This window comes from Vespula vulgaris, chromosome 19 (genome assembly GCF_905475345.1).
Source record: "Vespula vulgaris chromosome 19, iyVesVulg1.1, whole genome shotgun sequence".
NCBI classification, from domain to species: Eukaryota; Metazoa; Arthropoda; class Insecta; order Hymenoptera; family Vespidae; genus Vespula; species Vespula vulgaris.
Window position 1 is genome coordinate 1,575,001 of NC_066604.1, and position 13,481 is coordinate 1,588,481.

Genomic DNA, 13,481 nt, shown 5'->3' on the forward strand with positions numbered 1-13,481 from the left:
AAAAAATCGAAGGGAAGAGGAAATGAAAAAGTGGAGGAAGAAATAAAGAACAAAAGTTCGGATCGCGCGGTAAAGATTCACGACAAAAAAAAAAACAAAGAAAAAGAAGATCAATAAGACCGAAAGAAAAAAAAAAAAGAAAAGAAAAAAACAGAAAAGAAATTGATCGAAGAAGGGATGACGATGATTGTAAAATTAAAAAAAAAAAAAAATCCAATCAAATCAAGTCAAATCAAATGAAATAATGAAAAAGAAGAAAAAGAAAGAAAAATAATAATAATATAATAATTCTTGTTGATTTTCAGTCGGTCGGTCGGTAGGTCGGTCGTTCGTTCGTGAGAAGATCTCGTTTTGGACGTCGGTGTGCGCTTCTTTACTTTCCCCCTCTTCCTCTTCCTCTTCTTGTTCTTGTTCTTCTTGTTCTTCTTCTTCTTCTCTTGTATATTTCTATCCCTCTCTTTATCTTTATCTCTCCTATCGTTCACCCCTCTCAGTCTCTTTCTCTCTCTTTCTCTTTCTCTTTCTGTTTCTCTCGTGTCTCTTTTTATCTATCTCTCTTTCTCTCTTTCTCTCTCTCTTTCTATTTCTTTTTATATCTCCTCCCTCGTGCACGCTTTCTTCTTGCGTCGGTTCGTTCGAGTCTTCTCACTTTCGAAAAAGAGTTCTTTGCAAACCTTGCGTCCTCCACCGACGCCTCTCTTACACTGAGAGAACGAGCGAGCGTCTCGACGCCGCCGATCTTCGTGGCCTTACGCGACGCGAGGAAAGCTATCCTAAAAATAACCTTTCGAAGTTCGACCGTGTATATATATATATATATATATATATATACATATATATATACATATATACACACACACACATATATATATACATACATGCTTTAGACTCGTACGAGAGGGGATGATAGAAAGAGACAGAGGACAAAGACAGAATTCTTTTCCTTTTTTTGTCTCTCTCTCTCTCTATCTCTCTCTATCTATCTATCTATATATCTTTATATATATATATATCTCTTTCTTTCTTTTTTTACGAGAAAAACCATCGGCCATTCCGGGGATTATTTTCTTTTCCTGTCCCCCCCCCCACCCCAAAAAAAGAAAATAAAAAAAAAAAAGAAACCACGATAGGATTTTTATCGTCTTTCTCCGAGAGAAGGGAACGAAGGGAAGGAAAAAAAAAGAAAGAAAAAGAAAAGCTTTCGCTCGTGATTAAACTTCTTATCCAAAGTTTTATCCAAAGTTTGTGTCCGCCATCACTAACATCACCACTATCCACCACTACCATCATCACCCCTTCTTTCCTTCTCCTCTTCTTTTTCTTTTCCTGTTTGTCTTTTTCTTCCTCTTTTCCCCTGTTTCCTTTTTTCTTTCTTGTTTGTTTTTCCTGTTCTCTCCTTGTTCTCTTTTAATCTTCCTTCCTTTCGTTTCTTTCTTTCTTTCTTTCTTTCTTTCTTTTCGTTCATCGGTCGACGTGATAAAAAAATGGAGAATGGCTTTACGATGAGACGCTTTCACATATCGCTCGGTTAAAACGTTTGTAAAAGTTTTTTCCTCTTGGACTATAAGGGGGAGACTATAACAGTGTCTTGGGATTTACTAGATACAATCGGCCATAAGGACAATGTTCAAATTTTTATGGTCTTTACTTAGTATATATGTATATATATGTAGGAATAGTCTCTATCTACGATTAGTTTTCTTTTCTCTTATCGTACAGGGGAACCTTCAATAATTCTGAAAAGGAAATTGTTGAGAAAGAGAGAAAGAAAGAAAGAGAGAGAAAGAGAGAGAGAGAGAGAGAGAGAGAGGTGTGTGTGTGTGTGTGCATGAACAAGAGTACATAAGTCTCCTGAAGTCGATTTAAAAGGAACGATAAACTCTAAGCGAAAGCGTATCACAAAGAATGCGTTCTCGTAGATAATACATATAAAGAGCTTTCTCCTCCATTTGGCCGGAAGTTTTGAAAAGATACTTTTGAAAAATGATGATAAACTAATGGCCAGGATTTACGAAATATATCCTGACCATCGTAACTTTCTATGGAACATTCGACATAGAAAAGTTTTGTCATAAGAGAATAGTTTATACGATCGATCGATCGGTCGGTCGGTCGGTCGGTCGGTCGGTAGATCGATCGATCGTATAATCGATCCTTCGATCAACTCAATATACTCCGATAGTCGATCAAACGAATTTGTAAACGTTATCCTATCCTATATCCTATATCTATCTATTTATCTATCTATCTATCTATCTTTTTTCTTCATAAAAAATCACTTCGAGTTGATTATAGAATGTACAACATATATATGTGTATGTAGTTTTTCTAATCGATCGTTTTGTGTTTTTGTTTTTACGAAAAATTAACAAACAAATCGATGTTTCGAGTGACGTGAAACGTTTAGAGAAAGAGAGAATGAGAGTCATCGTTTAAACTCGCAAATTAAAAGAAGACAGCGAACGACGATTTAGAATTCTCCAATTGCTCAGCGTGACCCCGTCGAAGGAGATTTAATTAGTTCGCGGTTTCTAAGTTTAACACACCTGTGAAGTGGCGTTGCACACATCTTCGTCTCTTTCAGTAGATCCCAGTTTCCTGCGATCGTAGATTTTGGATAGTCGCCAATATACGTTTCTCTTTCGACCGAAGATCTCTCTCTCTCTCTCTCTTTCTTTAATTATATAGAAATCACTCTTCCAGGTTGATAATCAAATTATAATATTCATCGAATAGAAAAATGATAAAAATCACTTTCGCTATCTCGATAATTAAATTATAATACTCAGAATATAAATAAAATTGTTACAATCGTTTCTTCAAAAAATTGTTCTTTATATCGTGTCGATTCTTTTTTTTTATTATTCCAAACGTATCGATTACGTTATCATTCTTCTTTCGTTATTTGTCACTGCTAATGTTAATATTATTTCAAACAATGGCCGTAGTTATTTTTCCAAAATTTTATCGAGAATTTCTCGAATATAATACGTTGTATATGTAAACTTGTTTCAATCGAGATCGCAAAGAGGAAAGAGAGAAAGAGCTAGTCGTTATATACGCCGAACAGATTTAATTTTATCGTTTGTCCCACATAGTAGAGAGGCCAGAGAGAGAGAGAGAGAGAGAGAGAGAGAGAGAGAGAGAGAGAGAGAGAGAGAGAGAGAGAGAGAGAGAGAGGAAGAGAGAGAAAGAGAAAGAGAGATAGAGAGAGATAGAACTTTTCGTCGTTATCCGAAAATATTTCGAAGGAATTTTTCTTCTTTCTTTCTTTTTCTTCTTCTTCTTTTTTTTTTTTGTTACATTTCATATGCGAGAGAACTTTTCGAACGAAAGGTACAGGAGGAATTTCTTATTTTTTTAAACGTTCTTCCAACACTTCCAAGATAGTCTCAGCGCTGTTATCTCGAGCAATCGATTGTTGTGTACCCTGAACAACCTGGACTTGGACGTGTCATGGACCTAAACATTTTTTTCCTTTCTTATTTCGAACGACTTCTTTTTCTTATCTCGAGGAATTCGTCAAAGTCGATTAGAGAAAGAGAAAGAGATCGTAGAAAGTATTTAAGGAATTCGAAACGTTCGGAATATTTCGTTGCACGTATTCAAAGATGGAAGGAGGAAGAAAACGCTTAAGATTTTCAACTTGATTATTGTTACACGATAAACAAGAAGATAGGGATAGAGATAGATAGATTGAATAGATAGATAGAGAGATAGAGAGAGATAGAAAAAGGAAAAAAGATCGTAATATTGTAATTTTGTTTACTCCTTCTTCTTCTTTTTCTTCCTCCTTCATCATCTTTGTTGTTCAATTCTCGATAGAGAGAGAAAGAGAGAGAGAGAGAGAGAGAGAGAGAGAGAAAGAATACCGATCAATTAGTTTGAAATACTCCGTAGAAACCTGCTATGTAGTAAGTTTTTACGTCACTCGGAAACGGGAGTCTGGCCTCAGTAGGCGAACACGAGATGGACATTTAAAACCCCCAGCTTATCTCGGCTTGATATGCAAACATGTGCCAGCCGGATTACAATAAACAATTCCCCGTGTTTTACCAGCCGTGTAGAGCTATATAGTGGAATTCTCAAAACATCAAACACACGACTTGGAACTTATAGAGAGAGAGAAAGAGAGAGGGGGAGAGAGAGAGAGAGAGAGAGAGAGATCTGGTCGTTGGATTACGCGAGAATATATTAGATTGCCTTTAGCTTTCGGGATATCTCCATTACGAAATTACGTAAGAATAGAAGAGGAGAGATACAGAAGAAGTAGAAAAGAGAGAGAGAGAAAAAAAATGTATGCACGCCAAAGATATATATCCGGTTTTTCTCCTTAGAATTTTAACGATCGTACGATCGAGCGAAGTTAACTTCTTGCTATTTGTTAGTAGACGAGAACTATTGATTTCATTTGGCGAAGAAATGATATTCTCGATAATGACGAACAAATCAAATAAATAAATAATTAGTTAATTAATTAATCAAATGAATGAAAGAATGAATGAATGAATGAATGAATGAATGAATGATGAACAACAAGGAAAAGAAAAGAAAGAAAGAGTAATTAAAAAGAGCAAAAGACAAAGAAGATGATAGTCGAAGAAATTTAGAAATTGATCTTCGATTTAATGCGATATTTTTATTCGATGGAAAAGAAAGAAAACAGAGAAAAAAAGGAAGGAAAAAAAAAAGAAGAAAAAATCGAGGCGACACTGGTAACACACGTTGGTATAATGCGCGATAATAGTGCGACGCGATCGACCGTTCCGACGTCGTGCGCGATTAACAGGAAAAATATAGAGGCGGATAAATATTTCCAGGAAATCCATCGAGGTCCCGCCGCCGCCACCGCCACCGCCACCGCCACCGCCACCATCACCGCCACCGCCACCGCCGCCATCGTCGACGTCGTCGACATCGTCGTCGTCGTCGTCATCGTAGTAACATGGTCACGCATTCTACCTACGTTTAATCCAACGATATTAACCCCTCGCCAAATCTTTTCGTGTCCCCCATATATATGTATTAATATGTATATATTAATATGTATGTATGTATGTATGTATGTATGTATGTATGTATTGATATGAACGTATATATTAATATGTATGTATGTATGTATGTACGATGTTCTATATAAGTACGTATGATGTTTTAAGTGTGTATGTATGTATGTATGTATGTATATGTTCTATATAAGTACGTATAATGTTGTGTGTGTGTATTTATTATATATCCGGATATCTTCGTGATTCCTCTTCGAGGAACTCAATTGGCAATTCCTGGCCAATCTCAAACAAAACCGCATCTCTATCTTTTTTATTATTTTCTTTCTCTCTGTTTCTTTCTCTCTTTATCTTTCTATCTTAATTTTTCGAAAAGATAACTAATTGTTCTGTATAAATATTGTTATATATAGGTTGATAATAAATTGGCAGAGTGCGATTAGTGTCATTACACAATCTCGTACTTTTCGTTGCACGTTTATAAAACTGCATTGAGAGATTAAAAGAAAGAGAGAGAGAGAGAGAGAGAGAGAGAGAGAGAGAGATGTACAGCAAAATGAAATAGATACGTTTATTTTGTTAATACATCCCCGCTTTTTTTATTTTTCGTCTCTTTTTCTTTTTTATTTTTTCTTAATCCAAGTCAAATAATACCATACTAAGGACATTATTATTATTAATCTCTGATTATTACGTAATTAAAAAAATAGAATAATAGATAAAAAAAAGAAAAAGAATAATGAAAAAAAAAATCGAGAGACAGAGAGAGAGAACATGTGCGTTACGAAGGAAAAGAGGTAGAGGATGAAAAAAAAAAGATGGTTTCTTTAGAAGACTATTACATATCGTTGGGATTCGCATAACCGGATTTGTTTTCTTCCATTCGCGACCATTAATGTTTCGAAATACAATCGACATGTATAAGCACACGTATACACACACGCACACGCACCCACAACACACACGCACACACACATATACAGAGAAAGAGAGACACGTGCAAGAGATCGTAAAAAGAAAAGAGGCAAGTGGGGATTCGACTCTTCGCGAAGTGAAATTATGCCGATCACGACGCGTTTGCGATATATCGTGCTGCGTAGAATCGACAAGTCCGCTCGAAATTACGAGAACAAAGTCCAAGAGTAACAGAGATGGATAGAAAAAGAGAGAGAAAAAGAGAAAAAGAGAAAGGGTGGACAACAAGTAAGGATGTGGACTATACCATCCGATCTTTTGTCCTTCCCTCGGGTCCTTTCGCGAACTTTGATCTTTACGGTCGAGAAATCGCATTTACGAAAGTCCGTGAGAATCGTGTATCGAGCAAAGAAAAATCTAGTGTGTGTGTGTGTGTGTGTTTGTATTTCTGTTTGCATTAAGTCGATCACAGGATGGAAAAATTCCTTTGTCTGCTTTCCTTTAAAATTCTATATAAAATCGAGATAATATAGTTGTATGCATATATGTATGTATATCGAGAAAATAATAGTTTGTCATTTTTATATATATATATGTGTGTGTGTGTGTGTATGTCACGTATATACTCTCACATATTCTCTTGCGTATAATCACGCGACGAAATTAGATCGTTCGATTTATATTTCTACGGTGCGACGGTGTATTTTTATCTGGTTAGTCTATTTTCGAAGCATGTTCAAAGCGTTTCCTGTTCGTTTGTGTTCGTAAACTCCGGAGTTTGCCGGAGTTAAGTGGATAGAGTAAGAGAAAATCTTTTATCGATTTAATTGGACTTCTAATAGTTCTGAAACTAATGTTTCTTTATATACATATATATATACAAACATACATACATACATACATACATATTTACTTATTTCCTTATTACCAAGTTTATCTTTTTAATTAAAATTAGCGTAAAAAAAGGAAAAAAAAGAAAAAGAAAAAAGAAATAGAATGTAAAAATAGTCGAATCTATGGAATAGTTAATCGATGTACACCTAATTAGATGCAAAAAAAAACGATTCGATGATCAAGTCATACTCGAAATTAGAATTTCGAATCACACAGAACCCATACATATATGCATAGGTACGTACGTATATAAATACAGAAAAAAAAAATTGAATTAAAACGAAAGGAGAGTTCACCGAATACAGTTAGTTATGAACGATTTTCTTTGTTGGACGAAACATAAAAAAAAAAAAAGAGAGAGAGAGAGAGAAAGAAAAAAAAAAGAAATTTCATCGTCCCTACGAAAAGATTTAATAGAATCCAATTTTACGGAATAATCTATGATAAATGAAATCTATACAAAAGCTGTAAAAAATGAAAAATGACGAGTTCCAATGGATTGGCACATCGGATGCATTTTATTCGCTTAATACTCATTATAATAGATCTCATTTTAATGGAGAAAAAAAAAGAAAAAGAAAAAGAAAAAGAAAAAGAAAAAGAAAAACGTTTACATCTTACGTATATTCATGCACATATATACATACATACATACACATATTCATATCTACATACACTTATTTTTTCACGCATATACATCACACACATATCCTTAAATACAAGAAGGAAATGGCGAACGCGATGCGACAAATGACTCGATTACGTCCGCGTGCGAAAATTACTATCGCGTGCAGGAAAAAAGTTATGGCCGAGTACGGACACAATAAGCGTAGCCTTGGATAACAAAGGAGTCGATCTCTCTCTTTCTTATTCACTCATACATATGTACATACATACATACATACATGCACACACGTTATAAACGTGGTAAAGACAAATCGTCTCGCTCCTAGTTTTCTTCTTCTTCTTCTTCTTCTTTTTCTAACCGCAATGATACTATTCGTAGCATTTTCTATGCACGCTCTGCGCAGAAAATGCATACATATATATATACATATATATATATATATATATATATATATATATATATATATATAGAAAGAAAGACAGAACACACATACACATATATATTATATACAAACCATAGAGAAACATATATATATATATATATATATATATAGAAGTCTTTCCATCTCGTTTCCGAGCCGAGGTGGGAACAAAGAATGTAAACACGATAACGAAACGATGCATCGTCATAATATACCACCACCATCTATACTGCAGCTTCTGTTCATCGTTCTTTCTCTCTTTCTCTCTTTGTCACTATCTTCTCTCTCTCTCGATGCATATTTTGATCGAGGGACGATACATAGATACTAGCACGTTTTTCAATTTCATTTTCATTTAAACGATTTATGAAATATAATCGTAAAAAAGAGAGAGAGAGAGAGAGAAAGAGATTTTTATAATGGAAATATAAAATAGAGAATAGAATAAAAATGTGCTCTCATAATCAATATAAAACTCGATCTAATAAACTTGACGAACGTATATATATGTATCCTCCATTATTCTCGCTTTTACTTTTTTCAAAACTTAGTAAGGCAGCGAAGGAAAAAGCAACCGTGCTGTTTTTTTTTTTAGCGTACTTTTATCGTTCGTAGAATACGTAGGAGAGAGATTAGGGGAGAAACTAAAATACTGATCAATAAGTAGGATGAAGTGGGACGAGGGGAGGAGGGATGAGGGATGAGGGTCGAAGGGAGGGTTATGGTCTCGACATTTTTATGTGCTATGTGTAAATATGAAAAAAAAAGTATATATATATATATAGATCGTCTACTAGAATAATGATAGAAATGTATTAGTAGTAGTACATAGTAGAGAAGTATATATAAATATATATATATATATATCTTCTAATTCTGAAAACGCTATAACACGGGAAAAACCAAGGCTGAGGAAAACATTGAATTCGTCGAAAGAGATACGTATGTATGTCTGTACGAGATAAGAGGAGGTGGGGGAGGGGGGAGAGATAAAAACAAAAAGGTCATTTAATTTACTTGCATATAATATTTCGAACACACACACACATACATACACATATATATATATATATATATATATATATATATATACGTATGTATGTATGAAAAGAAGGGAGAATTCTTTTTAAATTGAAAGCTACTAGTCGTTGATTTTAAAGAGAATGATAATAAAAAAAAAATGGTTTTCTACTTTTGGTACAACGAGTAACTTCCAAAAATGGAAACGTTTTTGAAGTAAACCGACTCACCTCGAAACAGAGAGGGGGAGAGAGAGAGAAAGAGGGGATGAGAGGGAGAGATACGTATACGAACATACACATACACATAACACATAAATATATACATGTACACACCATATACACTCTCACGAACACGAATACACAGTGGTAATAGTGTTCCACGTCGACCTCGTGTCGGTTAAAAGAGGTAAAACGTCGTATATTTGAGCTATGCTCGTTGCGACCTCGAGCGATCTTCTAATCTCGTTTTCTCTGTATATGCACCGCGTCGAAAGAGAGAGAGACAGACAGAGAGAAAGAGAAAGAAAGAAAGAAAAAAGAAAGAGAGAGAGAGAGAGAGAGAGAGAGAGAGAGAGAGAGAAATGTTCAAATGCGTAGAACAATCCTATTTTCTTTTTCCTTCTCTTTTTTCTTTATTTACTTAACCATTTCACGGATCGACGATAATCGATCGATTTTCGATCTTATTTCGAGAGAAAAAAATTGAATATAAAAAATATATGTAAGTACGTACCGAGTTAAGTGTTATGACAATTAAGAAAATGTATATATATATGCATATATACATACATATAATAAAAGTTTAAGAAAAAAAAAAAAAACGATTATAAATTCTAACCCGAACGCATTAAAAAAAAAAAAGAAAAGATATTACGAAGTAATACGCGACAAACCGAGAACCGTACTCGACGATAGTCGCACTGACACTGACAGCGTTCTGTCATCATCGCGCTATCACCACATGGTCGGCTCGTTCTCGGCTAACTTCGGCAACGCTCGGCTTACTTCGGTTTTCCTTTCTCGAGAGGACTTCGTGACGACGACGACGACGACGACACGACACAACGATACAAGACGACGACTACGACACAACGGAGAACGTCCCGTCCCTGTTGCTGCTTTCCTCTTCAGTGGATCTTCAGAGGGGCAAGGGTAAGGATGTGGAAATACATTCGTCGAGAAAAAGAAGACAAGGTGCTGAGAGAGAGCTGAAGAGGAAGAAACGACGACGACGACGACGACGACGACTTGGGAGGGATAAAGGATGACTTCATTCGAATCTAACAAAGATAGAAACAAAGAGAGAGAGAGAGAGAGAGAGAGAGAGAGAGATAAAAGAGCGCGTTTTTTAAAACCGACACGATCGAATGCGATTAACTATACGATTCTTACAACACATATCGTACATGCGTATACGTAGAAACATTATCGATATTTCTATTATTTTCTTACATACATAATTATTCCAAATATCGAACGAACGTTCTTTTTTCCGTTCAGATTGTTTTCTTGAGAAGAAGAAAAAAAAAAATCGTAAATATGAAATTATTTGTAATCGAGTGAAACGCTCGACAAAAATTTCATAAGTTCTTAATCGTTTTTCGTAATTATTAGAGTAATAGGATGCGAGCATGTATATGTATTTATATTATATAGATATAATGAGGATGAGAAGAGGAGTAAAAAAGATCGAGAAAGGCGCCATCGATCGATCGATCGATGATTCATCAACGGAATCCATGGAATCGTTAGTACGCGGAAAGTCAAAGTCGAGCGTGTGTCTTGTTGCGTCACGAACAGTAAAGTTCCTTTTTCCTGAATGAAATTGTACACGACAGAGAAAGAGAGAGAGAGGGGGGGGGGAGAGATGAAGAGAAGGCATATCTAACGTGAATTCTACGAATTTCTATTGAGTACATCCTGTAAGATTGCCAGTCATTGTTCGAGCACGTGGAAGCTCTTGTAAGTATAACGAAAACGATGATTTTCTAAGAAATCAATTTGTCCTTTCTCTTGTACGAATATTGTTTATTTACGATTATATATATATATATGTATGTATATATAAACAAAGTATAGACGAACGTAGTACGCACGTACGTATCATAAACATAAATCTATAAAATTGATCATACATATAAATCTGCAAAAGTCACGTTACATCGGTTTAGTTCGGTTCGATTCGGTTTGCGAATTAAATATATACGTAGCAGACATACACACACCATTGACGAGATTATACTCTTTCAGATCTCATTTAAATCGTTTACTCGCGTTAGACTACTCTGAGTATATTTATACGTTTGTATGTATGTTTGTATATATGTATATATGTATCTAAAGCTCTTCTCTTAATTGGAGTCTGCCCTTTCCCGAGGCTCGATTAACGATTATCACTGTGAACAGTGCAACGTTGTCGGTCGCACGCCGTCTCTTTTTTTTTCTTTTTTTTTTTTTTTAACACATTACCAACAACACAAAGTATTAAGAAGGAAAAAGCTTTCGATAATTAAAAAAAAATTAAAAAAAATATATATATATATGTTTCGTAGTATAAGACGATAATTATAGTAAATGCTTCTAGTGAATGATTAATCAAATAGATTAATGTATATATTAATGTATACACATATGTATAAATTTAGATTCTCGTATCTGATCGAATGTATTCTTTGGAAATTTGTATTCTTCCATTTTTTGCTCGTCATTATTTCGATTGTTTTATATTTTTTTTTACAATAATTACTACAATAACAATTGTTAGGATGTTTACTGCAATATTTGCTGTAATATTTACTACGACATTTACATGCAACATTTACTATAGTAATATATACTGCGATATTTAATGTAATATTTGTTACAATAATTATTATCATATTTACTACAATATTTATTAGAAAAATAAAATATCCAAATAATGATAACAAGAGCCATCTTTCTATCGTAAATATTTCTCAATACTACCTTCGTACTATTACGACATTCGTTTCATAAAGATTAAATAAATAAATAAATAAATAAATAAATAAATAAATAAACAAAATAAAAGACAGAGAGAAAAAAAAACATAAAAAGAGACCGAACAAAACGAGTATACTTTGAAGTTATCCATGAGTGGTCGATAAACGGTTTGGCGATAAGGACACAGAGGAAAAGAGAAAGAAAGAGGTGGTACTTTGGTTGGACGTTTTTAGCACCGAAGCGAGAACAAAGGCCACTACGAGATGCTGTAGAGTCACGATATAAGAGAGAGAGGAGGTGAACGACACCGAAAAGTTTAAGTACCGAGAGAGGATCCTCAGAGTTCTCACTTATTCTTTTTTACTCTCTCTCTCTCTTTCTCTGTTTCTCTCTTTCTCTCTCTGTACTCTCTTTTTCCTTCTCTCTGTCTATCTTTTTCTATCTTTCTATCTTTTTCTTTTTGTCACTTCTTCTCTGTCTTTCTTTCACAGTGTTTAAGTAAGTATGTAATTTGGGAAATTTCGAGGGCCACGTCACGGCCTTGTCCGTCTTTGTTCGAACAAGATATATATGTGTATATGTAGGACATTGAACCAAGGCTTCTCCAAGGACAAATTCGCGTGAGAAAAAGCAAATGCGTTTTCTTCGAAGTTGACCTTTATAAAAACATGTATGTGTACGTACGTACTTGCTTAGTTAGTTAGTTACTTACGTATCTATGTACATACATACATTTCGTAATCGATATACGCGTGTCACAAGATTACGTTAATATTCTTCAATTGTTATTATATGTTCTTGAATTATTATATAGTATATAATAATAATAATAATAGTTTTTATAGTATATACAAATTTGCTATACATATTGTATGATATAATTGATATATATTCTTGAATTATTATATAGTACGTATAGAAAAATTTATTATACATAGTATGTAATGTAACTGATATATCGAGTCAATAATTTTTATATTGAAATTTATTTATGTAATAAATCTGTCGTATATGTATACATACATATATATATATATATATGTGTGTGTGTATTATGTACGTCATAGAGGGGAATCACTTTCTAATAGAATTCTATTAACGCGTTGGAGAGCTTAAATTTTCTATTTTATTTTTCTTTATCCTCTTCGAGATATTTAAGAAAAAAACAAAAAAAAAAGAAAGAAAGAAAAAATGGAATTATTGATGATACTTTCGTTTCAGCATATATATCTCGTAAATTCGTATAATTACGTTTAATTCGTTTCGAATTTTTCGTAGAATAAAATGGTAAAAAAGATCCATCGATATCGGTTCTTTTGTGAGACGTGGAAGAGACGGTAAAGTATCTGACGAAATCGATACCCGTTTTACAACTCAAGGCCATATAATCGCCTAGTTTTCACCGTCGATGATCGATTAGCTTCACCGAGCATACTATACATATATATACATATATATATTATATACATATAATACGTATATACACATACATGCAAACGCACAAACACATGCACTCACACGTGGTAATTCTTTATTTACTCCGTTCACGTACCATCGCGCACATGCCATGTTGTAATTATTATCACAGTTGAAACCATACAAGAAAAAGAGAGAGAGAGAGAGAGAGAGAG

The 13,481-nt window shown here is 34.2% G+C and overlaps 1 protein-coding gene across 5 annotated transcripts in view; it reads right to left on the reverse strand.

Annotated features, from left to right (window-relative positions):
• LOC127070733 (transcription factor kayak) overlaps positions 1 to 13,481 on the reverse strand; it is a 42,562-nt gene that overhangs the window by 8,703 nt on the left and 20,378 nt on the right. Inside the window, exon 1 of one of the 5 annotated variants that reach the window (XM_051009110.1) lies at positions 9,620 to 10,156. The exons of 3 other annotated variants lie outside the window; for them this stretch is intronic. In XM_051009110.1, coding sequence (XP_050865067.1) covers positions 9,620 to 9,673 — 54 coding nt within the window. In that variant the 5' untranslated portion in view covers positions 9,674 to 10,156. Of the gene's footprint in view, positions 738 to 9,619; positions 10,157 to 13,481 lie in introns of those variants that run through there. One more of the 5 variants, XM_051009109.1, reaches the window with a different exon arrangement.